At 40.5% G+C, this 27,005-nt stretch overlaps 1 protein-coding gene across 2 annotated transcripts; it reads right to left on the minus strand.

The window, feature by feature from the left end:
* Positions 1-1,724: 1,724 nt before the first annotated feature.
* mindy3 (MINDY lysine 48 deubiquitinase 3) lies at positions 1,725-26,985 on the minus strand. Of its 2 annotated transcripts, none has more exons than XM_082551743.1 (16): positions 26,899-26,985; positions 25,945-26,272; positions 25,555-25,634; positions 22,846-22,906; positions 22,531-22,737; positions 22,281-22,332; positions 21,488-21,602; positions 21,267-21,340; positions 21,108-21,187; positions 20,784-20,854; positions 18,441-18,521; positions 9,939-10,011; positions 6,403-6,475; positions 4,461-4,548; positions 3,527-3,598; positions 1,725-2,631 (listed from the first exon to the last, which is right to left on the minus strand). In XM_082551743.1, exons 2-16 carry the CDS (start codon positions 26,033-26,035, stop codon positions 2,482-2,484), a joined length of 1,368 nt encoding a protein of 455 aa, XP_082407869.1. In that variant the 5' UTR covers positions 26,036-26,272; positions 26,899-26,985; the 3' UTR covers positions 1,725-2,481. The 2 variants fall into 2 exon arrangements, with proteins under 2 accessions (XP_082407869.1, XP_082407868.1); XM_082551742.1 differs by lacking the exon at positions 26,899-26,985 and adding an exon at positions 26,760-26,892.
* Between the last annotated feature and the right edge of the window lie 20 nt (positions 26,986-27,005).

Consider the following 27,005-nt stretch of genomic DNA (forward strand, 5'->3'; position numbering starts at 1 on the left):
TTACGGGCTAACCATGCCGTTAAACAGGGCTGCGTTTCCTTCCGTGGAGAATAATCACTTGTAATTATGTCAGTAATTATTATGTCGACTTGCAGGGGAAAAAGAAAAGAAAAATCGAGGTATGTGCTAGTTTTGTTAGGCTGCATATCTTAGAAAAAACACCCCCCTTCAAAAAAAACTTTTGAAGAGGTGACAGACCACGCAGTAGAATATATTTAGCTCAGCACACATCAGAGCCTTTTTTTTTAATTGAAAATAAAAGGAAGGAAACAAAAAGACACAAACCCGCAAACTGCCTCTTATTATCATGGGGAGTTTGTTTTAATTAAACCAAGCTTTATGGGACGTTAGTGATAAATTAAGTTCCCCTGGCAGGCTCGCAGGGTTGTAAAAACACAGTGAAGCAGCGCAAAAGTGAAGCGTTTTTTCTCACCCCCCCCCCCCCCCCCCCCGCAAAGGTGAGAAGATGTAACCGTCACCTAACAGATAAAAAGAAAACTTCCACACCTGTACAAACCCTGCCTGTGTACCTGTGTCCTCTGCTTCATTTTACTTTATTATCACAGACTTGTTCGACTTTGTCTGCACATCTCTCATCCCCCTTTTCCCTTTTTGTAGAGGAGTGAAAGGTTTGTGTGTCTGCCCGTTTGTGACAGAGAGAAAATGGGTTTAGGGAATGTCTCTGTTCTTTCTCAGCTGTTTCAAAGTAAATCTAAGACGAACAGAGGAAATAAAGAATTGAAAACATGAGCAGACAGAAGCAGGCGCAGATGTGTTTCTTTTAGTTTCGCTCGCAGGACGACATGGCGAGAAGGATGATGGAGTGAAGAGACACCAGACGTCCTGCGCTTTTTGCAGTCTGTGTAACGCCATCATTCTCCAGGTTTAGAGTTCAGTTTGAGTATCCGGTGTGCACATTTCCATCCGTAATCATTTTGTCCACTGCCTTGCCTCCAATAAAATGATCACAGACGTCCTATTTCCAAACGTGGAACCATTACTTCGCATACAGTTCGTGTTACTTCCTGTCAATCTGCCAGTGTGTCCTGATCAGAGATTTACTGCAGGTCACTGTGGATTGATGACTGCACGAGAACAGTGGTGGTTTATGTTTTAAACACTTTGACTTCATTTCTCTTCTCTCTGTAAAACCTCACCATAAGACTTTTAAAATGAGCGTTATGTCGGATTATAACCACATCCCTTCTCCATTAGAGACACACCCAGGTAATATTACACATCTCCTGTGCATAGACGGAGAGAGGAACAAGCGTTCTGCATCCACATATAAACACACAAATACATGTGTGCTGAGCTACAAATGCTGCTGTCATAACCCCGAATCGAGACTAAGTAGCTAAAATGGTACAAATTTTCACTCTGCAAACATTCACCACTTGTTTTGAATTATGAGGGACCAAAGTGTGAGGACATACAAGACCGAGTACAGACTGTCTCGTTTGTCTTCAACTGGGACAATTTTGAGCAAACAGAAACATGCATTTTTTTTCCTCTCCTGTTTATAGGAAGGTACTTAAGTGACCATCAGTGTCTTGTAGATTTAGAGTCTCTGGGGAACACAAAACATTCGTTCGTGCAATTTAGTGGTTAAGGTCCTGACCGAGCTGGGATATCCGACACCTTATGTTGTCCCGTGTTTGGTCATGACAGGATACTTAAGAAGGGAATTTCTAGGATTTTAAGTTACCAAACCACACAGCATGTCAACAAAAAAAAAAGGTGTTTATTTCACAATTTTTGAGTGTTGGTAATAAATACATGAGCACATGTCCAACATCCAAGTGTAGTGCATGAAGCACTCACACAGAGCACCTAAACCAGCTCCGTCTTGGTTAAAACACGGAAAACCTCCTGTCATATCTCTGCGTCCGGGTTGGTCCCTTTTACGCTGTAAACTCTAAGCAGTCCGTCTCTGTGTTCTCTTATGTGGAAGGCTTTGGTAGGTTTTCCCTTGAACAGTCCTATAGCTGGGTTAACAGTAGTGTTTCACAGTCGACTGGCTCTACATGCGATTCAGCATTTGATTTGATGACATGCTCCAGTCGAATCAAACTAGTATGCTAACGGTTTACTACCAAGCTGTAGCACAGGTGTCGGCACAGAGCAGACCTGTAAAAATAAACAGTCACTCTTTTTGTTTTAAATAATCACATCATAAACATCTTCAGTGTCAGTTACAAGCACTGGTGTACAGACAATAGCATGAAGTGTAGAGGTGAGTTTGTGTGGAATGTGAGAATGACAGAGTGGATCTCTGGCTTTAATGTTTAGTCCATGAACATGTATCGCTTGAGTGCATTTGTGTCTTTTTTTGTTTTCCTTGTTCTCATTCATCTGTGTTGCATGTGTTTCAGTTTTGTAGCCTGCCGACCTTTTTGGGGTCATTGTGCAGAGAGGCGTGCTGTGACACAGTAGTGGTCCATCTGCATACACAGGACCACGCTGCTTGTTGTGTCAGTGCTAGTTTAATGACGGAGAGCGATCGGTAGTCCACAAGAGCTCGATGTATGGCCACTTGGTCTGTAGGCAGCGCTTCACTGGAGTGTCATCCGTCCGCACCATGGGGTCCTCAAAACCAAGCACCAAAGCAGTCCCCTCCACGTACTCGACCTGAGAGTGCACATAAATGCAGGTTAATACACAGCAAATATCCTCCCCCCAACATCTCTTGAATGACCAATTAACCTAACCTCATGCATGTCTTTGGGCTGAGGGAAGAAGCCAAAGTACTTGGAGAGAGCCCATACAGACATGGAAAATATGCAATCTCTACACAGAAAAGGCCCCTGTTGGGATTTGAACCAAAGACGTTCTTGTTGTGAGACGATGGCGCTAACCGCCCTAAATGCAAATCAGTGTACTTCAATTCTGACTGTTCCTCTGAGGGTGTCAGCAGAAGGGATGCAAGTACACAGCAGTCTTACACAGAGACACAGGCACACAGTCAGCAGGCCTGTTATTCCCATTTGGAGCTATAGGAATGGAAATGCCATCACAACCTACCTCTTATGTGAGTAGGTGTGCACTTTTGTGTGGGCACACATGGTGCCATTCCTACAATTTCAGGTAGCGGTATGGGAAAAAAATTAGCAATTTTACACACCAGGAAACGTGACAGATGAAGAAACTGATATTTTTGACTGCCAGGTTTGTGCAAAGCCACCAATGGCATCTGCTGATAATCATCCATCAAACTAATCCTGCTTAACAAGCCTGTGTTTGACCATTTATCACAGAAAGCCTGCTGACAGTGGCCTTCGTGTTGAAATGGCTCAGAGAAACGTGAGGCTAAGCCAGGGTTTTCTTTGGATGGACGGACAGGCTATTAGGCTCGCAACAGCTACTGTTTATTTTGGAGTGGCCGGCTGCCACCAGCTGTGTGTATGTGTGCGCATGTATGTATGAATGATGACGGGAAAAGGAGCGGAGGTAATTGGGAGAGAGACAGAGAATATGAAAAGGGAACCAGTGCCATTAGTTACCGTGAAAACCCTGAGTGTCTTACCCTCTCTTTGTGGTTTGACTGTTTAAGACCATTGTAGTGGTAGACGGGAAATGAGTCTGGGATTCCTGAATCCTGAAAAACAGGCACAGAGTGAACGGGGTGAAAAACATGCTGTGTTGTTGAAGACTCTCTGAGCAATCTTTTCTCACTGAGATGGAGGCAGAGACCCACAGAGGCAGAACCTTTGCCAGCTGAAAAGCAAAAGTCAAACTGTCACATCTCTGGCTGCAACCGAAGCTTAATGTTAAATCCCAGGCGTTAAACAGAAATGCGTGCGTAACTCCAAATTACCACAAAACAGCCTACGCTACAAAAAAAATGATCAAAACAATGACAGTGAGCCAAAACACTTCCAATGACTTTTCTTGAAGGTGCAGAAAGCTAATTGGGTGTGTTTTTTGAGAGCGTGTCCAGCTTCTCGTGTTTATACGGTATATATGAAACTCTAACCCTCGCCCCAATCCCACGTGTGTCTGCATGTGTGTGTGTGTCCAGTTGGCTAATGGTAGTATAATTTTTTTGCGGCTCGGGGCCATTCTTCTGGCGAGTCCCTAAAGCCCTGATCACTTTAACACAGTTCCCCTCTATCTCCCCCACCTCCCCGTCTTCCTCATTCGCCCGGCCTCATAAAAGCATCTTACTGCTCTTTCTTAAAACTTCTCGGCAAGCAGCATCATATGATGGTGAGCACACACAGGCACACATGCATTTCACATGAGACACCACAGGAATGTTATTGGCATAATGCTAAAGCAGCACTCCACATATTCTTTGAAAACAGACCTAAGTGTCACCCATATGTGTTTGGGCACAAGGCCTCCTCCATATGTTTTAACTGTGATATGGATTGTATAACGGATGGAAGGCATTTATCATGCAGGGGCTGTATTGTAGAAGCTGTAGTTGACCTCCATCTTCATGCACGCACACATACCTGATCAGGGAAAAACTCCAACAGGAATGGGCCCAGAAGAATTATGCCCAAGTTCTCTGGATCCAGCTTACTCTTAACCAGAGTCACACTGAGAAGGAGAAGAGATTAAAAAAAAAGGGGGAGTAAACATACAGTGAGCAGACGAAAACAGACTTACAGACAAAAACAGACCAAAAACAAAACCCAGCATAAAATGCCCCAACAAAACAGATAAAAACAAGTTTCAGGAGAAAGGAACTATCAGCACAAAGGAAACAAGATTTGTGTATGAAAGTTGATCCAAATTTACAATCACCTCATCACTCAGTGTGGATTCATGATGCATGTTTTGGGAAAGCGCGTGCATATTTTCGTGAATACTGTGGTACAACTAAATACACCTCTGTCCAGACATTCCTATGTGTTAGATCAGTGTTATTATTATTCCACTGTGATAGAAAAAAAATCTGATCAGATTGCCCTTTTAAGGCAGTGAGGAGAAAAGTGAGGAGTATACGCAGACACAGAAGGAAAAGAACGATTATTTCTTCATCTGCCGATTTGTTACCAACTGTACATGCAGCAGGAGCACGCAGAGTAAGACTCAGTGTCACTGAGCAACCCTCTGAAATACTAACAGCTTCTAGCTGACCTTCTGCACCTTTTGTATGGAGGAAAGAAAAACACGATGAGAGGAATCAATAAAAAGAAATAAAAATCCCACTATGAAAAAGTTGTGTTGATGGGGCTCAGCAGGGTCAGTTGTTTTTGGTGGGTTATATCAGTAAATGCTGCATGACTTACATCACTTAAAAACTGACTGGACTTTGAGATTAATCTGCACACACTGAGTATGCCACATTAATTTCTTCTCAGATCATGTTTGTTTGTTTAGGAATTGCACAAAGACAGTAGATTAGCAAGATTGGTAATATTTGATTAAGATTACACCTAAATATCAAAATGTAGACTACTTGAATTGTTCGTCAGTGAATTTCTTGCACTGGATATGCTGGATTTGCTCAAAACATAGTAAGGGTGCAACAATGCCATCTAAGTGCTTGTAGATCGCAATAAGGAGACTCGTTTATATTCTTCTCACCCTATAATAACATTTCACCTCACTTTTTGGTTCCCATTATGCATCACAGCTGATTACTTAATTTCCAGACATACAGAAAGTGAATCCACATGGAATCCACATGTTCACCAAAACAGTCTATAAGTACATTTCTATTAGTACTTATAGAATCAAAATCAAATTATATAGAAATGTATCCATGTGTTTAAAATCTCAAGAAATAATAATTTGCCAAACATAACAAAAGTCTTAGAGCTGCTGACTGTCAAAGGTCACAGGATAGATGGAAACAAAAAACTTTCACTGCTCTCAATGACGATGTTTACTTCCTAAAGTCTCGATACTGCTATTAAATACTGATGTAATCAAGATGCTATTTTTAACATAGGAATCCCGGTGAGATCTTGTTGTGTGGTAAGGAATGAGACTCTCCTGTTAGCACTGGGAGTCTCCCGTCAGTTTGCTGTGTTTTGTTGTGATGTATCGGCCATCTGGGGGTCTGTAGACCAGATTATTGGTCCGGTTACTTGGCAAGTCCAGTAACTACAGCATTAAGGCTTACTGTTCCTCAGAGGAGAACGTGCTTCTGTTTGAAGCGGCACTTTAAAGTGTTTCCTCGATCTCTCAGTCTTTCTTCCTGCAGTTAACGATCTCCCCGTAAGCCTCAATTTCTGACTCTTTCTTCCCCAGCCTTTATAGCGGGCTCTCTCTGGTCTTGCTTTATAGCAGCCTGGTAGTGAAACATGAGCAAGGAGGTGCTGACCTGGCCTGCCAGTGACTTTGGAGGTAGAATCTAAGAAGCTCTACAGGTGCCACATGGAGACGGACACACACACAAACATGCACACACAAACATAAAGCGTTGAACATGCAAGCACTTACTATTCAGGCTCTGAGACAAGGTCAAGAGCTTTCATCACATCCTCCAGCAGAGACTCTGGGATGAAACCATTATCTACAGAGAGGGAGCGAGAGAAAGAGACATAAAGAAAGGGTGCTGACTTTAGACAAAACATAAGATACAAACTTGAATTAAAAAACAAGGCAAAGCCTTCACCTACACACATGTGGCATAAGAACTATTTACATCACAAGCCTGGGCAATGAACTCATCTGACACACATTTCACACAGACACCTTGCCTTTTCTCTCTGACCTACATTCCTTAAGCGTGATGATCGCTTTACCTGAGAGGAGAAGCTTTAAACACTAACATGTGTTTCTGTCCGCTGCTGTCTGGCCGTGCAGTTTTATGTCATTTAAACATCAGCATGTGAGCCTGTGCGGTCTCGTGTTTAGATATACACATAAACCCCAAATGCGATCGAAAGAACACTAACTGACAAGTGTGCTGCTAGTTCGCTCTCAAAAACTCAATCTCGTTCTACCAAGACGGAGAGATATTTTCTTAGAGTGGCAGCTGATGGTGTGACAGCGAGCAGAGGGCAGACAGCAGGGACAATGGCAAACAAATGTTTTTTTAAAAAAAAGTGCAGTGGGTTACTGAGTTTGTAGTTCTTGTGAATCACTGTCGTGCGTGTGAATGTTTCTGGCGCCATTTTTCCACAACACAAGGGGCTGTGTTGACCGTACATGCGACACAGACAGATTTATGGCCCTGTTACGCAGCACTCATCTGTACAGTGCATTCTTCCTTCATGTGTGTATACGTATCCCTATAAGATTGTGGGTCCAACTACTGGAGCCCACGCATGTGTTTGTTTGAACAAGTGTTTGGGAGAAAAGACCATATGGCATGCAGAATGTCCTGGCAGATGATAGCAGAAGCGGATTTGACAACAAGCAAAGTGGTATTCTGTGCAACAGGAAGAGACAAATGAAGAACAAGGAAAGTGCAGACGATGGTTGTGTTTACATATTTGTTGTAAAAGCTGTTGGAGCCTGCAAGCTTGTTGTCAGCTGGTAGGATTTAATCATGCGGTAACATCACATCACACCACATTAAAGCTGCGCTATATCATATCCTCAACGTAAAAACGTGATATAAGCAAATGTAATTTGGAGATATAATTTCAGCAGCCAGCCACGTGTCAACATCCTATGACAATTGACCTGAAAAGGGAGCTACTTCAACAACCTCCAACAAAAGCACAATGCTTTGAAAAATATGCACGACAAGTGTTCCTGCCAAAAGCTAGAAACAACACTCGCTTCACCATTTGAGGCAAAAAAACACTGTTGAGAACAACCAGGCTACAAAAGAGGAGACACTAGCAGCTGGTGATGCGAGACCCAGATGTAAACAAATGACTCCACCGAGCTTTGCTGGAGCACTCATTAGCTGCACGCCATATGACAGGAAGAGCAAACGGTGGATGGAAATTACTGATGCGGTCAGATCGTGGAAAAGCAGCGTTTTAAGCAGCTGGTTAAAATCCCTCAATCCAAGATTCAGGAGTCAGTATCCCAGGTAGAAAATATTTTTATGTGACCACCTTGCACAGCTCTTGAAGTGTTACACAGGAAAGTTTTGTTATTGTTAAGTGTTAATCAGTTATTATGTACTTTCCATTTAGAGTTTCCAGGTAAAATACTACCAAGGCTATTTTTGGGCTTATATATAATTTACGCTGTTATAACACCACTGCACTATAGCGCTGGCACCTTCAAAATCAGAAAGCGTGTCATCAATGACAGTTATTAATTGTTAAAAAAAATAAATAAATAAATGCTGCTGCCTGCAAGTACGGATAGTACTTTTGTTTTCCTAGATCGTCATAAATATCTGGATATCATTTAGAGATACCCGCCCCTATACAAAATACAGAAAGACCTCGGCACATATCGTGAATAATGCAGCTTACAGCAATGAAGAACAGCACAGTTCCTTTGAAAATAGGAAAACATAAATATGTGTTGTAACTGGTTCCCAGCTGCACACTTTAATAATAAAATAGTTCATGCTCACGTCCTGTGTACGACTCCTGACATCTCTTTACTGCTCACTTCACTCTCTTGTATTCAAGCAGAAGGAAAAACACTGCACGGCAGATGTTAACACTAAATGTTTCATTGCATGTTTCTCTTCTCTGAGTGAACATAAATATCTAACAATATAATCCTGAAGCTGCGTGAATGAAAATTACACACAACATTTTCATTTCTACTGACATGACAACCTGCTGCCTCTGCTGTCATTGTCCCACTCTCTCTGTGTCTTTCCTGTGGTCTTTTTACACAGTGACTTGGAAGTGACAAGAAAGGTTTAAGAAAATGAGGAAGAGAGGGGGAAGAAGCAGGATGGTTGACTCAGCTGTTAGCTGAGCTGATCTCACTAACCTAAACAACAACAATGAAGATCAGAGGAGGGACAGGGACCCTTGTTCTCTTTGCAGAAGAAAATAATGGTGATGAGAACAACAAAGAAAAGAGGTTATGACTGCATCTGCAAGCAGGGAGAAGGAAGGAAAAGACAGTTGGGCCAGGATGTCTTTTTCTCAGTTTGTGTGTGTAGCTGTGTTAGTGAAAGTTCGGAATAACTAAAGTACATCCGTGTGCCAGGTTACATATAACTGGTGTATTAATAAGCAAATAAAGTAAAGTGCTCAATCAAAACCTGTGCACAGCTGGTGACAGACAGAAGGTGAATAACATGTGGACTGTATATGAATCAAACTGAGGCAAGCCAATCAATACTTAGTGTATTACTGGATCAATACTGGATAACAGCCTCAGTGCTGGTTCAGGTGTTCAGGGCAGGGAGCCGACCTCTTAAATTCAAGTCTGTGTTATTCTCAGTTTAGTATGTCAGCCATCAGCAGCAGTGCGCCCATAAACTCTTACATTTTGCAAACAGAACTTATATAGCATGGAGAGAGCTAACAACAAAGGGTGAGTGGCCTGGATGCATTTCACTTTTACTGCTAGAACAAATTCTGTTAGTGTTTTTTTTTTTGCACTGTAGTCTTTGATGGTGAAATCCTTTTTGGTTTCTCTCCTCCAGTTATTTTAGTTTTTTTTTTTTAATTATTTATTTTATTTGGTCAAGTTTAGACTTTTGCTGCAAAGCTTTTTAAACTTCACCCATGCCTGGTCTGCGGATAGTGAAATAGACACATTCACAGACTTGGTGAAGCAGGGAGCAGAGGAAGAAACTATTGCAAACATAGTTGAAAGTCTCTTGTGTTTTATCAAACTGCTCTCAAATGAAATAAGTGCAAGTAAATTAGGCATTAAAAAACATTGAAAAGTTTAAAAAAAAAATGCCCATTTTACTTTTTTTCCTTGGCCTTGTTCCTTAAGTAAAGCCTGATGCTGCCTTACATATAGAAGAGTCATGCAGAGTCTCTTCTTCTCCTTCTGTAGTGAGGACTACTAATTTAAAACTGGTATCAGTCAAAGCTTAAACAGAGCTATCAGTAGTACATCTTAAATGCAAACACTTGATTTTCCGTTACCTTCAGGATCAAATGACTGGAAAACCCTCCTTGCCTGTTCTGATGGAGACTCTGGACCAACCAGTGACATCTCCTATTTGGAGACAGTAGGGACAAAGAGACAAGACATTAAAGACAAGAGCAAGTAAAAAACACGTGTGCACTAGAACGTGAAGAGGTTTAACCCTAAAGTGACCACACACACATCCAATATTTGTATGCAGAGTGAGGAGAGAGAAGGAGAAGAGTTAGGTCATATTTCTGTCATTTCAGATGATCGTCTATATATCGCTATCTTTTTCTTTATCTATATCTCTACTAAGAGCAGATTTCAATTGGTCCTGCCCAAGTTGAGCAATACTAATGCACCAAACCCACTCTATATTCTAAACATGCAGCCAATACAGAGCACCACTCATAGCAGTAGGTTTGTGATTCACTGTTGGTACATTAAGCATGTATGTGTGGAACCTAAGGGGCCTGTGCAATCACCAGAGTTCATTGGGTTATTAACTGATTTGCTGATAAAGTTAGATGGCTTGTTTTCACTCCAAACACAGTGTCAGGAAATCAAGTCTTAAATATCTAGCTTGTGATTTATGACGAGCTCTGCAATGTTTGTATGTTGGTAAAGTTTGGAGAGAGCAACGCTGACAGGCGCAGCAGATGTGAAGAGTTGTGTTTATCCATCTATAAGTGGTTGATACATCGTACAGCATGCTTATGCAAAGCCTTCATTACTCTTTCTATACTGAGGAAATTGGGAATAAAAAAATAAAACAAAAAAACCCCCCCACAACTTATCAGACTGTTAGACTCTGAAATTCTTCCTCCCACTGCATTCCATTTCCTGACTTTGTAATTGACATTTTGTCTTACTTCCCAAAACTAAAAATATGAAAGCATGAACTAAAATCTTCAGGGGTGATAAAGGTTTAGACCCCTTTTTTTGCACACAACTGAGTTCCAATAGTAAAATCAGGAAAGTATTTTGACCCACAAGGAGGACATGACCGCAAGGTTTTTTACCCATTTGGAGTATAAACAATTTTGCCTCTGGACGCTGTTGGATGATGTGTTTGAAAATCAAGTTTGTTTAAAACATACCAAACCCTTAATACAGCACTTTAACCCCAGAGGCCTGCGATAGATCTTGTTGGACACTCCCCCCCAAAATGAAAAGAAACGTCCTGACTTATCTTATCTTGCATTTAGGTATTATTTGATATTTTCAAACTTGGTGTCAGATCTTGTCAAGATTATACAGGTTTTAGAGTCGAATAACCAAAGTGTCTGATAAGCAACACTGAAAGCAATCAGTGATAAGGAGAGCGAAGGTAAATGTTAAAGTGCCCTATAAATATTTTTCATGTGTAAACACTAAAAAGAGTTTAAGAAAAAAAAAAAAGCTCACGGGAGATGGAGGGAATATTTTTAAGAGAAGAGAAGGTAAAGATGAAATACTTGTTCAAAACGTGAAGACAAGAGTCGGAGGGTTCTCACTGTTCTTCTTTACAAGACTGTACTTATGACAATGAATCACTGGACAAACACATAATGTTTTGGGAGAGCAAATGAACCCTCCACATCTCCTTTAGCCAGCCTTTATTAAAGCTTGAGCCTCTGATCCACACAAGCTGCTTGGGTTTCATGGTCCACTTATTACTGTATTCGGGGCTTATTTAAGGAGAGAGGAGGCTTTTTTTTGGGGGGGGGGGGGGGGGGTTAGGGAGACACGTCCAAGAAGAGATGACTCCCAGCTGCAGGCTCTTCAGATGCAAAGAAAAACAGTCACACCAGCAAACGTACGCTCACACACTTTTCTGTGACAGAGTACAGCAGAGGCCTGATGTGTTAACATTACAGGCTCCATAAATCTGACAGAAGATTTTTCATTAGTTAGATGCGTCTATGCTTCACTTCCAAGATTGAACAATTCCCAGAGGAATCAAGTGCTGAAAAAAGTTCAGAAGGAGTTGAACAAACGTCCGTATCATGAAACATGAACTGTTTTGATAAAATGTAATTAAACCTTCTACCCCAACTGAGAGAATAATCCTCATTTGAAAGACACGGGGCTTAATTAATTTAAGGCTACATATAGAGGTCGAATAAGCCTCGTGAACTGAGAGTCCGTTTGCAATGTTCACCTGATAATCTAACATTTACAGATTGCGTTCCAACGAAGACACAAACACTACTAAGTGGTCATCAACACACTAAACAAAACATATCATTATGGCCGACCATTACACACAGACTCACACCAATATGAGCACAAGAAAGGGACTAATAAAGACAATGACTCATGTGAGCGTCAAGACCATGCACAGGCACATAAAATGACAGCAAAGCCTACATGACTGTGTGTGCAATGATAGGTCTGCTTGGCCATCTTTGATCTGTGTTTTATTAGAGGCCTGGGGAAGACGCTGCTGAGTTGGAAAACATGTCATGGAGCTAACAAACTCTGCAGGGAAGTGTGTGCATGTATGTTGTGTGCCTCACAATTTCATTCCACTCAAACTAATTGAGTAACAGTTCATGTCAGTGTGTATGTGCGAGCGTCTATGCAAGAGGTAGTGTCAGTGCAACAAATAAATTGCATCCTGTGATGAAATTCATTTGGTACAATGCTAATGCAGAGAACCAGTGCAATGATACACTGCAGCACCAAAGCCAGGTCTGAGATGCAAACGCTGTTTGTGAAGGAGCACATTCCAATCTCTGCAGTGCAACCTTTTCTGTGCAAACCCGTGACCTCAGCAAGGGAGCGAAAACAAGCTTCTCTAAAGGAACAAAGCAGGAACTACAGTCATGCAATCACAAGGACTTAAATATACAATGTAATGTAGAACATTTGCTCCAAGTAAAACTGGAATACATTTACGGTCCTTGCCAAAAAATTTTAAGAGACCGGAAAGAGGATCCGAGTAAGAATTCAGGAATGTGCGTTTGTCTTTTAATCAACCGTCCTTTTCAGCAAATGTCTTTTTATTAGATCAAGAACATTGTTAGACAAAACAAATTACAGATAGGAAATAAAATTTGTAATTATGCGTATTTTAGGTAATTAACTCATGTTACACAGAGAGGAAGTCTTACTTTAGCCAACAAAATATTTAAGATCACAGACCTACTTGTGCAGTAGCTATTAAGATGATGATAGACGAATACTAATTATTTAGGTTTACTTGCAACCTTTGATTTCATGTAACAGGTGATGATGTTCTTATTCTTTTCAGATGAAAATACTAATTTCTTTTTAAAAAGTCATGAAAGCAAACACATACAGCAAGAAAAACCCTAAGAACAAACATTAAACTGGATGAAGGAGTGTTTTGTGTACTATTGTTATCTGATGAGCACAACCCAATTTTAGGAAGTAATGCCTGTTGGATTTTGCGATTGCCACCTCCGTACCCAATGCCGTAAGAGTACGAGAAATGAGTGAATATCTAATGAGATCAACCATAAACAATCTAATTTTGTATTTTATCAACACAGTTAAAAACAAACAAACATTATTTTTCCTCCCTAGCTTAAGAACAGCAGCTCAAGATTTACTGCAACATGTTAGATAAAGTACAATGCTCGGCTGATCTTTATTATTTGTGTTATGTTCAAGAAATGTTTGCTGACTACTGTCTTCAACGTCACCTCTATCCATCTGCTTTCATGCTGCACTGTGCTCACCAGGCTGAGAGGCTCTCTTAGGTTGACGTCTCATGTCCTTCCTTCTTCCCCTTTCATTCTTTCTCCCTGCCCAGCTCGCCCCCCCTCACTTACCCTTTTCTGTGCTAAATAGGTACTCCAGTTTTGGAGTATTTCCTCCCCTCCCTCCCTTAACTTTTGTTCCATTTTCTTTCCACCTTTCAGCCTTTATCTCCACATGCATGTAGCTACTTCAGGTAAGACAGGTAGACATAGCACTTTACTAGAATTACTCTCTTTCTCACCGGTCCATCCAAAGAGCTATTGTGTTGCTGAGAGGCTTTGAGTGGCCATAGAGTGCGTCTGTGGAGATCAGTTTCAAAACAACAAAGCAGAGGTCTTGGGCAGTGTCTCCCATCTTGTTCCTAGCAGGTAACGACAGACTCACTACATGACAGGCTGAGAAGAGAGTCTGTGAGTGAGGGCTTGTTATGTAGACTGTATGTGCCCCTTTAGTTCATCTTAACTAGCCTGTGTGATCACAAGTACAGAGAAGAACAGAAGCTCCGTGTCTCTCTTGCTACATAATGAGTGAGTGCAGTTTCAGGTGTGACAAAGCAGGATAAGCAGTGATTTATGAAACTGTCTTAGATGGGCAAAAACGTGTCTCACCAGAAAAGAAAGGAGACACCAGAGAATAGTTATACAGTGTAATGATGCGTCTTATAACAAAGAGCAGCACCTGAGGGAAAAGGAAGAATAATGCACACATACAGTGACAAAGATAGACTTTTATCCTACTACAAAGACCTTTGGTCTGACCTGTCACAGATTATTAATGACTGTTAATGTACACCGCTTTGTTAGTTTGTGTTTGCGTGTGGCCCGCGCCCACTGATCATATGGAGACCAGAAATTAATCGTAGATGACCAAACAAATTTCATAAAGGCCCCGCAGATTATTTTCCTGTTGTTGTTTTAAATATTAATTCTTTAAGAACGCAATACATATGTCGTTTTGCAAACATGCACTGATTGAGTAATGATTTGCAATTTACTTTATTACATCAAACACACGAGTTGAAATAATATGTTACACATTACACTGAAGAATACTGTGAGCTGCAGACAAGATATTTGAAAAGGGATGGCAAATGCACCTTAAGTTTGGAATATTTTATGTTGAAGATTTAAGCCATATTCCAGTAGCAGTAAAACACCAATGAATTAAAGCTAACTGTGTCTGCACACAGCTTCTTCCTCCTTACCAGTCCCTGAAAGACATCCTCTGTCTTTGCAGACAGAAGCTGGAGTCTTATGGGACACAGAGCGCCATAGCGGCTGCTCGCTCTCCTAGTAAATCACTGACCCAGAGCACAACTACTGTACACACATAACTCCCCGGAGAAGCGCAGATACAGCCTGTGAACCTCATCACTCAGTGAGGGCAGAGTAAAGAGCGATGAGAAATGTCACAGGGGGGCTACCCCCACCTCCTTTCCTGAGTGACCACCACACTGCTCTTTAAAGTGCATCCTTCCTTTCCTCCTCTTTCCTTCCCATGAGGGATCAACAATCTGAAGAGACTGGCTAAGGTGCGCTGGGGAGTCCTTCACTTGGGCAATAGACCAAGCTTCAGCTACTTCAAAGAAAGAAGGAAAAGGAAGGATGGAAGAATCTTTTTTTGTTTTTTAAAAAACATACTATATGATACGTCTCATCTGTCACCCATCTCTCCACTTCTTTGCTTTCTGTCCTTTTTCCGGCGTCTCAAAAAACTCTCGTCCAGAAACAGATCCCATTACATGCCATTATACACACTCAGACTCTCTCTCTTTCACATGCACACACACATTAATACAACTGAGAACAGAGTGCAGGAGGTATTGTGGGTACAGATCAAAATTGGCAGGATGGTCTTTGTGTAGGCAGATTAGATAAAAAAACAAAACAAAACACTAATGGCATTAAGCCGATGGCCTGAAAGCCACAGTCACACTGACAACCACTCAGGGGAATACACACCCGTCCCCAGTGACAGAAAGAAGGAGCCACTGACACATCAGAGGCGGGGATCAGGTTTTCTGTTTTTGTGGCGATGGTTCTATATCGGAGCTAAAAGCTACATAACCAGGCACGTTTATTTTTGTACCATAAAGCCCAGAAAAGTATTCTCGAAACACAGATTCACTTCACAGTAGGACAAGGTCACACTGAATGAGGCCCCACATCTGCCTTCCTGACCTCAAGCTCAAAGTTGTAGAGCTCATTACTGTTGGCATAGTGTACAACTAGCCTATGTTCCTCAGTACATGTGCATACATGAATGAGTGTGTTCAAGTGTGTTTCCAGTGTCTAGAGGTACAAATACATCCAGATGAGAACATGGGAGTCATATTTCCTTCAAGAAGCCATCCACCTAAAGCAACACACACACACACACAACTAATGCTAATCAGGATTAGGTTTCATGTGCTCTGGAATGTGTGTGTATATGCGAATATGTCACTAGTGCTGGGGGAATTGTAGAAATTGGTAAGTCATCTGTTCACGCATGACGACTTTAGGTCATAGCGGAGGCAAAATACAATCCACTCACATAGTGGGCATGAGATTATTCTCGTAACTGAGCTTTTAATCAATGATATATTAGCAGGGTAGCGTTATGATGGAGATGATTACTTGGGAATTTTTCCCCCCTTCTGGTGCAATTTTCACAACAGCAGAGATAATCGATTTGCTACAACTGAAACTTCCAGCTTTAATTCACAAGCTAAAGCAGCATATTAAATTACATGTTCACTAATGGAGAAGGCTTGAGTGTATAACTCAGATGCAAGTTGATACAAGTAAAAATGGGACAATAATTCATTCATACTCCCAAAAACCAAAGATTTCTTTTTCCTCCCCTCAGATTTCCAATAACATGTTTGGCCACAATTAGAGCCCCTCTGGTATATCAGGACTGAATCAGTATAGTGTGTTACAGAACACAAATCTCCAGAGCGCCTCAACTTGTAAAGCAATCTCACACAGTGCTACAGTAATATACTAGTGCATCTCATCTTCCTCTTTACAATGTTCCATAGGTTCTCATTTGGGTTCAGGTCAGCTGATTTGGCTGGCCAATCACAGACAATAATAACATGATCAGCAGCATGGTAGCAGTTTTGGGACTGTGGCCAGGTGCTAAGTCCTGTTGGAAAAGGAAATTGACATCTCTATAAGATTTGTCAGCCAATGGAAGCATGAAGTGCTCTAAAAATCTCCCGGCAGTTGGCTGTGTTGACTTGGATGTGATAAAAAAAAAGAAAAGTAACAACTGTTAACATCAGCAAGTGACATATCCATCCTTGCCACTGTTCCTTCAGACTCCAGGACCTTGATTTTCAAATGAAAAGCAAAATGTACTTTCATCTAAAAAGAGAACTTTGAACCACTGTGGAATTTTTTCCAGTTTTATTTCTTTTTAAACCTGGTAAGATGTTTCTGATACTGTGTCTGAGCGGTTTAATATTAGGAATGTGACAGTTGCTGCTCCTTTCCAGAAGAGATCAACCTCAGTCAGCTCTTTGTGGAGCTCTCACCAGTTCTTGAATGGACTTTTCTCGACAAGGTTAGGGTACACCTTTTCCTACCATACTTTTCCCTTGTAGTCGGCTTGCTTTGAAACGTGACTCTTAAAACAGCCAGCCTTTTCAGCAATGACCTTCTGTGCCTTACTGTCCTTAGAAGGGTGTTGATAATCGCCATCTGAACAGCTGTGAAGTAACCAGGCTTCTCTGAGAGAGAAGACTGGACAAGCTTTTATACTGCTTGATTGGCAATTTTCTCAAACTTAAAATATTCTAATAATCTGGGATACTGGACTTCAGATATCAGAGAGTTTTACATGCAATTAATATAGAATATAAGTCTATATTTTTTAACCAAACTACCAAAAATATATTTTCATAATATCCTAATTATTTGAGATACAAGAGTATGTGGGAGTGCATTGACATCTGGGATTATTAACATTAAAATAACTATTATTTCCCAAGTACTAACAAAACAGACACTGGATTAAATACTTAGACCAACATTCTTTGTGCTGTTTGGGGCAAAGTTTTATCTCACTATCTTGTTTTTAGTGTCATTCAGATTATTTTGGCATCTTGGCTCACAGTAAAAATCTCATACCAAACCACTGCCAATAATCAGTTGTGTTCCATTTGCTTACTTACTTACTGACATTTCCTGAAATGCAATGGAAAAATCGTACATGCACTGGGAGCTACTTCTGATTGTTGTTTCAGAGGCTTTAAAGCTCTCGTGACAACGCTGTATAAAAAAAACTTGTGCCAGAAGAGAAAAATCTGTGATCCATACTGATGGATTTAACCTGACAGTGAAGGTGGTTAGAAGTGCAGACTCTTGCTGGAGCACAAACTCAGCAGTTTGCATGCTTGCAATACTTTAAAATAAACCACATATTGTTTAGTTGATCACAGATGGTTGATAAATTAAAACTTTGTGTGTTTGTGTTTGAGAAGTGAGAAGGAGCGAGAATGCAGACCATGTCTGTGTGCCAGTATTTGTTAAGTTCATCTTTGGGAACTGAGCATTTTTTCCCCCATACTTGTTAGGTGAAAAGCCAAGAAAGAGCACCGGCCATATATGACTATCTTCTGTACTCATTTTTCTCCCCCCCTCCCTCTCTGCCTCTGGTTTTCCCCCCACATTGATATCTGATCTGCACTATTTTAAAGCACCTTCCATATTCTGGTTTTTCTAACCTGCTGAGAACACTGGCTTATGTTACACATTGTATGTCTCTGTGTGTGAATTATATGCTACCTCTCCAATGGATGTGTGTATTGAACTTGCCTTGGTGAAAAATACAGAGAGGTGAGTTTCACTGCCAAGGATCCAAATAGGGAACTTTGGAGACTTGAGGAACGCCCCGACCTGCAACACACACACACACACACACACACACACACACACACACACACACACACACACAGAAAAGGAATGCATAACCTGTGAGTGTCTATTTCAGTAAATTTCATCATGAATCAGTAATTGCTTGAAATGTAACATGCAGATTTTCCATTCAACATTAATATTTAAATAACAGCGGCATGTTATTTCTCTAAAACCCTCGACAATAATATGCATAATGAAATGCTGTAAAATGACAATGATAACTTAAACCGCCATGAATAGCATATAAATGCGCTGCTTTGTAACGGCGATCTTAAGAGCTCTTTAGTTACATTGGCAACCATCTACTTGCCATTAACCTATTACAGCTGCTTACTCACTTTACCTGTTCACAGGCTCCATATCTCAACTTCAGCTATTTTTGGCTTGCTTATATTGATAAATGAGCATTCCTGTTTTTCAAGCCAGCTGAATTATTTTGTGGTACAAGCATTTTTATACGTTTTCGTTGTGATTGGTCAGCCTTTCAGTACACGTTTTCCAAAAATAACTGTTCCTTCCAAACATATTTTCCCCTGGGAGTACAAACTTTGGCCTATGGTTCACAGTTTGAAATGTCAGAATTACAACTAACAACAAGTGTTTGTGTCTTTATTTGTATTTGTAGTCCTCCTTTCAGTTTTCACAATGGGCGTCTTTATTTGCATTCAAGCTTTCTTGAACAAACACAAATCCTCTGAAAGCTCACAAATGACCACCACTGGACAATTTGTTTATACTTTTAAATTATGCTTCGTGAACCTACAGAAAAAAGTTGGCAAGCTGTGTAAAATGTAAATGAAAAAACTGAATGATTTGAATCCATTTCAACTCCATAGCTAATTGAAAACATCTTTAATGCTGGAACTGTAGAAAACTGTAGTGGTTTTTGAAAAACAGAATTGGGACAGCAGCTTTAAGAGACTGGAAAAGTTGGGCAATACTAGACAATCACTTTGTGGAGAATTTTATAACTGATTAGAAACTGGAAACAGTCAGGATGATGGCTGGATATAAAAAGAGCACCCCAGAGATGCTGAATCTTTCAGAAATAAAGATGTGGAAGGCATCATCATTTGTTGAGAGACCATATGGTCATAATGTTAAATAATTCAAGAGTGTTTCCAAACATAAACTACCAAAGACTCGGGGCATTTCATCATCTACAGTTCGTACTACGGCCAAAAGATTCAGAGAATCTGGAAACATATCTGTACGCAAAGGACAAACCAGAAAACTAACATTTTTCTGATCACTATTATTATAAATGGACATAGACTATTGCTGGTAAACACAATTTGCAGCTGTATCCACAAATGCAAGTTAAAACTCAACTATGCAACCAGAGAAAAACAAACATCCTGACAAATCCACATTTAAAATTCCTTTTTGGAAATCTTGGACATTGTGTCTCTGAGGAACAAATGAAATGGACTGTCTGGCTTGTTATCAGCATGAATTCAAAATTCAGCATCTATGATGGTATGGCATTATGTGTTTGCATTGGTGCATAAAGTAAGGGCATCTCAACTTAATTCAAATGCATTTATAAAGCACAAAAAACTGAATAGATAAGAATGTGCTAAACATAGGAGCACAGGAGACACAATGGGCAAATCAGACACTCAAATGCCAATTAGTACAAATAAGCTTTGACTCAATGAAGGAACAGATTTGACTGTGAGGGGAATGCTGTTCCACAGTTTGGGGGAAACACAGTGAATGCATGACCTCTCCCAAGTTTAAATCTAGAGCGCAGGACAGTCAGAAGCATCCGATCGATTGAGCAGAGGGACCTGGAAGCAGCGCATTGATGTAAGAGGTTGGACATGTAATAATGAATCAGACCATGAAGGGCTTTGTAAACAAACAGAGCCTTGCACATCGGGCAAATAATCATTATTTCTTAGCAATATATGCAGGAATCAGTGCTACACTTGCTAACCACATAAAAATGTCAAATGGATTTTCAAGAAAGACCTCGCTTGCTTCACTAAGACAATCCTAAACCACAATTTGGACTCATTACAAAAGCATGGCTCTTTAGCGCCCCTGCAGGCCAATCTGTTGCAGAGCGGATATTTTTCAAAAGCCAATACAATTTCTAGGCTTCAAAATTTGATGTTCACGTAGTCAAATGACATGCAACTACATGTAAGTTTCATTTGATTTGAAAACGATGTTTTGTGACATTTTAGAGAGCTTCCAAGCTTTGTGAAAATGTAAGTGTATCTGTGTCTGTACCTTGCAGTAGCGTAGTGATTCCATCAGTGTGAGAAAACCAACACATGCCTGTTTATGAATTCCCTGTAGTTCTGCAAGACAAGAATGGGGAGGAAAAAAAAAAAACAACAACAACAACAAAATAAGAATTCCAATGATGTCAAACTGGTATTCATTTTTAGTTTTGTGCAGTGCTGTGAGGTTTAAGAGTTATGACAGTCTGGTGACCAGAGTTTAAATCTTAGACCACAAATGACTTCTGCAACTCTCATATGTGTAGATGTTTCTTTTGTGCGGATTTGGTGTCTTTAAGCATCTCCGTGCAATGCTTAATTGAAGTCTTACTCATTCCAGAGCACTCCCTGTCTCCATCCCAGACATTAGAGACAGCATGACCAGTTATAAGAAGGTTCACCAGGCTTTGACTGCAAAAGAGGGGAAAAGACGCATCAAGAGGGTGAAAAAAAAGAAGAAAAAAAAAAGAAAGAAGATTTGCTTCACTACCTCCCATGGCCATGTACAGGATCTATGAGAGGCTCCATTGTGTCCTGGATCTCATTCCTTATATTTTCAATGCCCTGCACAAACAGAACCAAAGGAAATTAATGTATTTAATTTTTGGTTAAACTGATGAATGACGATGATTTAATGTAAAAAATCAAGGTCTTAAAATTCAGTAGCAGTTTCATTCACATCATAATTATTTCAGTATTGCATTTCTTTACCTTAGTGAGGATGACAGAATAAAGGAAAAGCAAGACTCCACAGCACCCCCTCCAGGTGTGGTAGAGAGACAGCACCTCCTCTCTGAGATGGGCCACTGACATGACCGTCCGTTTGCTGCAGGAGGGAAACAAACACAAGAATGATGTATGAAACACATGTGCTGGGCTTCAGGAGGTGTCAATTTGACAAATGCACTAACTGAGTTTGTGATGCCCAGATGCCCTTTCACAACAGGGCAGGCATCAAATAAATGAGAGGTTGAAGAATAATCTGATCTTTTGTTTGGAGCCACTTCCCTCCTTTGTTCAACCTTGGAAAGTTTGGTAGTGAAGCTATTCGTCTTGGTTTGCGTGCACTTCCTCACAGTGAGTTAGCACTGCTTTTTGCTGACTACCGTCTCAACTGCCAGTGCGCTATTTGATGAAATTTCAATATTTGTCTGGCAAACACACCACTGCATTTATTTGGCTTGTGTTTGTGTGGCAGACGGTGTGAGAGAAAGGTAGTTCTTTTTTATTAGGCAATCAGTGAAAATGCTGAATCAGCAAATTGTGAGCAGTGAGTGAGTGAAAAAGGTAACACCGATGTGAAAGCCAATTCTTGCAGGCTTAGATTAATCTAGTTGAAATGTGCTGCTCTCTAGTACAGTAATGCATATTGACATCTGTCCCACATTGACTTACAAAGTCCAAATCCCTCCAGAATACCAACAGTAATTACTTAATATCAGGATTTTATGGGAATTAAAGAAGCTAATTGTTATATATGGACAGAACATTTACTGTCACTTACTGGAGAACACTGTGAAATTGCTCAAAGCCAAGCTCCTCAGCAGCCAAAGCAGCTAGGCACAATAAAACACACAGAAACCATAGTGTTAGAGCATGTCACATTAAAATACTGGATCAAGTGATTAGTCATTAAAAATTTCTATTTAACAATTAAATATTAAGACAAGTCTTCATTTAAACAGTAAAAATACTTCTGCAGTTTCATTTTCAACGTGCATCTTTTATGGAAATGTGACAGACGTAGGACTCACTGGGTTGCTGTTCCTGTGGTGGCTGACTGCTTGCTGGCTCTGGCATGTCCTGTGTTTGCGACTGTGCCTGTGTGATTGTTTGTGTGCTAGTGTGTGGGCTCTGTCCTTTGGCCCAGGTCACCAGGCAGAACCCCGTAGAGGTGCTGGAGCAGACAGACTCCAGGATTTCGCTTAGCGTCGAACAGAGTGCCATTTTCTGCTCCTCCTCTAACATACACAAACATAAAACGTGCTTTAAAAAAAAAAAACAAAACAAAAAAAAAAACCCAAAACCAGGCAATTCAGTGAATGAGTTTTTTTTTTTTAAGAAATTACCTGACATTTGTCTCCAGTTGGAACTCTCTCTGCTAAAGAGGACATTTTTTAGGAGGAAAGCCTGCAAAGAAACAAACTCTGTAACCAAATTTGCAAGAAATATTGCATGGTGCAATGTGCTTTATCTCTTAGACATTGTTTGTCCAAAATCAGCAATCACAGACTAACAGAAACTAATATTTACTTCATTTTATACAAGTAACCATTTGTATGGGGCAGTGTTGGGACTAACGCATTATTAAGTAACGCGTTACAGTAACTACGTTATTATTGTGGTAACGAGCACGGTAACTAGTTATTATGCCAAAACCAGGAACGTGTTACTTGTTACTGGGATTTAAATATGCTCGTTATTCGTTACTTCGTGTGGTGGCTATCGCGGAGCTTCCACAGATTCAATAACATTTGCAAGTGGTGAATGCCAGCAGGTGGATGGAGGAAAAGGGAGGCAAGAGGAGAGACCCGAAGCGGCTGCCGGTCCGAGTGTCAGGTGAACTGAACTTCAGGTAAGAAGTTATGACCTGCAGTCCATCTGGGTCAGATATAAACCAAGTTTAGGTGGAGTTTATTTTCGTTATGCTGACTTTTTCGTACTGCGTGCTAGCTAGCATGACAGAGTTTCTATACAGCTGGGTGGGTGCTATGTTACTGATGTTGAACTTTATTTTGTTCATAAGGTTAATTATTAGAGTTGCCAACCGTCCCGTAAAAAACAGAATCGTCTCGTATTCAGAGAAAATATTACGCGTTTCGTATTGAGGTGAAAAGGAACAGTTTGTCCCGTAATTCAGCTACAATGAAAAAGACACAAAGCTGGAGTTATTCTGTGTTTACGCTGCACAGCTGCCCCTTTTTCCTCTCATTCTCTCCTCTCCTGTTTCTACTTCAATCATAAAACTTATCAGGGATCAGCGTATCGGCTTTAGCGCAGGTGGCAGAGCAGGTCAGCCACTAATCAGAAGGTCGGTGGTTCGATCCCAGGCTGCTTCCTGGCTGCATGCCAAATATCCTTGGGCAAGATACTAACCCCATGTTTGCCTACTGGTGGTGAGGGCCCGGTGGCGCCAGATTAATTTCTAGTACAGCTGATGTTTGCTGGAGCCACAGCTGTAAAGCTGCTGGTCATGATGTCAGTTTGGTTATGTGGTGAGAGGGAAACATGAAGATGAAACCAGGAGACGTCCTTACTGAATCATCAGAGCTGAACAGGTGATGGAGAAACAGGTTTACCTTTTAGGTGACATGAATGAGTTGAAGGGAAGTTATGAACTGTTTCTGAGAGACAAACAACACCAGGATCCTTTTTTTACTTAGCTGACAGCTGGTAACTGTGCAGGGGCGGGTCTAGCAAAGTGTTGCCATGGGTCCATGTAGGGCATTAACGGGGAAAGGGGGGCACAAGGAAATACTTTTCTTTCTTATTCTCATTTAAAATGTCTAGCTTTTAAAAAAATAATTATCTGAGTTTTTACAACAAACGATTGATAGATTGATGCATATATATATACCATCAGAACAGTGTACATCACTGTCACAACAGCGTTTGTTTTCATTCAAAGGCTTTATGATTTTTCCTATAATGGTGGGCTGGTCATATTCCCCGGGACGATTTTTTTTTTGTCCCAGTCCAGCCCTGTATGCAGCTCATCTGCAGTCTGGTGTTACCTACATCTTCCTATTCCGAAGGCAGAATTTCCGAGTTCTGAGTACAATCGAAAACACCTCGACTGCAGTTTTTGTGTTGGATGTAAAAAGCAGGCTAGAATCATGCGGCGGTCAACGACGGTCCAGGCATGGGATTTCTCTCGTGGAAATGTGCACATTATTTTTTTCCTTTCTATTGGTAGGTGGCACAGTGCACTTGTGGCAAGTAAGCAAGCTAGAAGACTGGCAAACTTGCTGGGTATCCAGTTACGGAAGCAACACATTAACAAGAGAATTCTGAGTAAAACCAAAGTTACTTTCCCTAGTAACTAGTTACTCTGAAAGTAACGAGTAACTTGAAGTAACTGAGTTACTTTTGATAGAAGTAACTAGTAATGTAACTAAGTTACTAATTTAAAGTAACTTACCCAACACTGGTATGGGGTGGCCAGTTATACAAATTTTATTTTTGATCAAAACAAGATGGTCAAGATTAGATTTTTCACAATATTTGTCTCACTTTGTCTTCTTTTATAAATCCAGTGTACTTTTTTTCCTCATGATGGGATCTATTATACTTTTCCTTAATGGTGGATGTTTACATAAAACAAGGAATATGTTTCAAAATGTGAGGTCAGCATATGTGCATATAACGCCTCTTAGCTAAACGCTCAGGTGCTCTAAAGTGAGCCACACATGTCTGGCTGTGAGTAGCCCTACCTACTGTTAAATAACACTCTGTGTTTTAAAACAGAAAATTGTGTTCAAGGGAGGGTAAAAGTGGCTAAAAATGTTTTATAGAATGTGGATAAACTGAAGAGCTACACTACAGCCCAGTGTAAGATAAAATACAATTATTTTAAACTATAAGTCAAACAGCTATTTTTGAGACGAAGACCACATCTCCTTTAAAGCAGAAAACCTTATTGTCATCACATAACAGTTGGGGCACATTTAGTTCAGTTTGCATTTATTATAATCTCAATTTTAACCAAAATAATTGCATACAGATATTTTATCATAAATGAGCAGGACAAATTGTCAGAAGGCTGAATACGATCTTACCTGGACAGGTGCAATTACAGCACAGGGCCCTCCTTCAAACTGCTCCAGTGCTGTGAGCTCACTTTCACTAAAAACAAATCCTGTGATAAACAGCAAAAAGATTTTGTGTCAATAACAACTTACAAAAACAAAACAAACAAAAGGATATCCAGCTGAAGATCTGAGGGCCACAGACAAAATCAGGGCGTAAACCTCAACAGGCAGGTAAGTATTTATACTTTCATTTTCAGTATTTTACATTTTAACTTTGTTTCAGCTAGAATTTCAAACAAAATCACTGCTTCCTGTCTTTTGGTCTTAAAGTCTGGATACAGTGGATTATTGCTTCATACCCCTTTTGGGGGAAATTAGTTTAAACTCTTATCAACATACTGAGAAAAAGTATCATACCTTGGGCCCATCTGCGGAAAATGGAGACAGACACTCCACTGGAGGGTCTCCCCCAAACCAAATCCACCACATCTTTATTTAACTCTGACATGTTAGCTTTCAGTGTTGGATGATCCAAAGTCAGTCCCTCTTCAGTCCAACAGCCAGGTGGAGAAAAGATAGGTCTGTTTACGCCAACTTGCTTTTTCCTCTTGCTGCTGACAGTTTACTTTTCCGGGCAGGTCGAAACCTGTGGCATTGGCCACAAGCTGCCTGTACACGACAGCCTGACTACAAGTACTGACAGCACACTGGCGGGTAGGAATGACATCAACGTAACCACAGAAGCCTACCAAGTGATAGAAAAGACACCGTGCAGTTTATGAGAAAAACACATATTCATGTTTCGGTCTGTGGCGGAAAATGTCCATTAGGAATGGCAGATTACTTTCATATCCTCGATGAAGACCAACTAGTTTTTTACTTTGGTAAATGAATACTAATTTATACTTCCCGGGGTTATAAACCAGCTAAACATCTACCCGTTACTTAACGGCAATTTAAGAATCGTTTATTAAAAACTGATAACTAGATAACAATTTTCTTGTTTTTGGCGACGTTGTTACCTTGCAAGACATTTAAGAAAATAATGCACCAAATTTTGATCTTAAGAACCGAGTTAGTTTGGTAATGTCAACAGTTAGCATTAGCATCACTACTAGCAGCTAATTTTTCATTGCTTTGTCACTCATTTACTTTGCACATTAAAACGACGGCTAGAATCGTTACATGAACTCGTAGGTTTTCGTTAGCTTTATATTAGAGGCCTTAATTACCTTAATACACAGTCCGGTAATGGTATCCTGTATTGATGAAATTTTCTGGTAGCAATTTCACCGTCAACCGCGTCTCTGTCATTCGTTTATTTACAACGGAATTGTGTGGGAAAAAGAGAAGAGCGTACAATTGACGTACTTGCCCATTGGTTGAAATCCAGAAAGTTCCAGATGCGTCAAGGGCTGCGGCGTCAGCGCGTCGCCTCAATAGTCTAGAGACTTGTCAATCATATTAAAGAACCCCGC

The sequence above is a fragment of the Aulonocara stuartgranti genome (genome assembly GCF_965226115.1).
Source record: "Aulonocara stuartgranti genome assembly, chromosome: 11".
Taxonomy (NCBI): Eukaryota; Metazoa; Chordata; class Actinopteri; order Cichliformes; family Cichlidae; genus Aulonocara; species Aulonocara stuartgranti.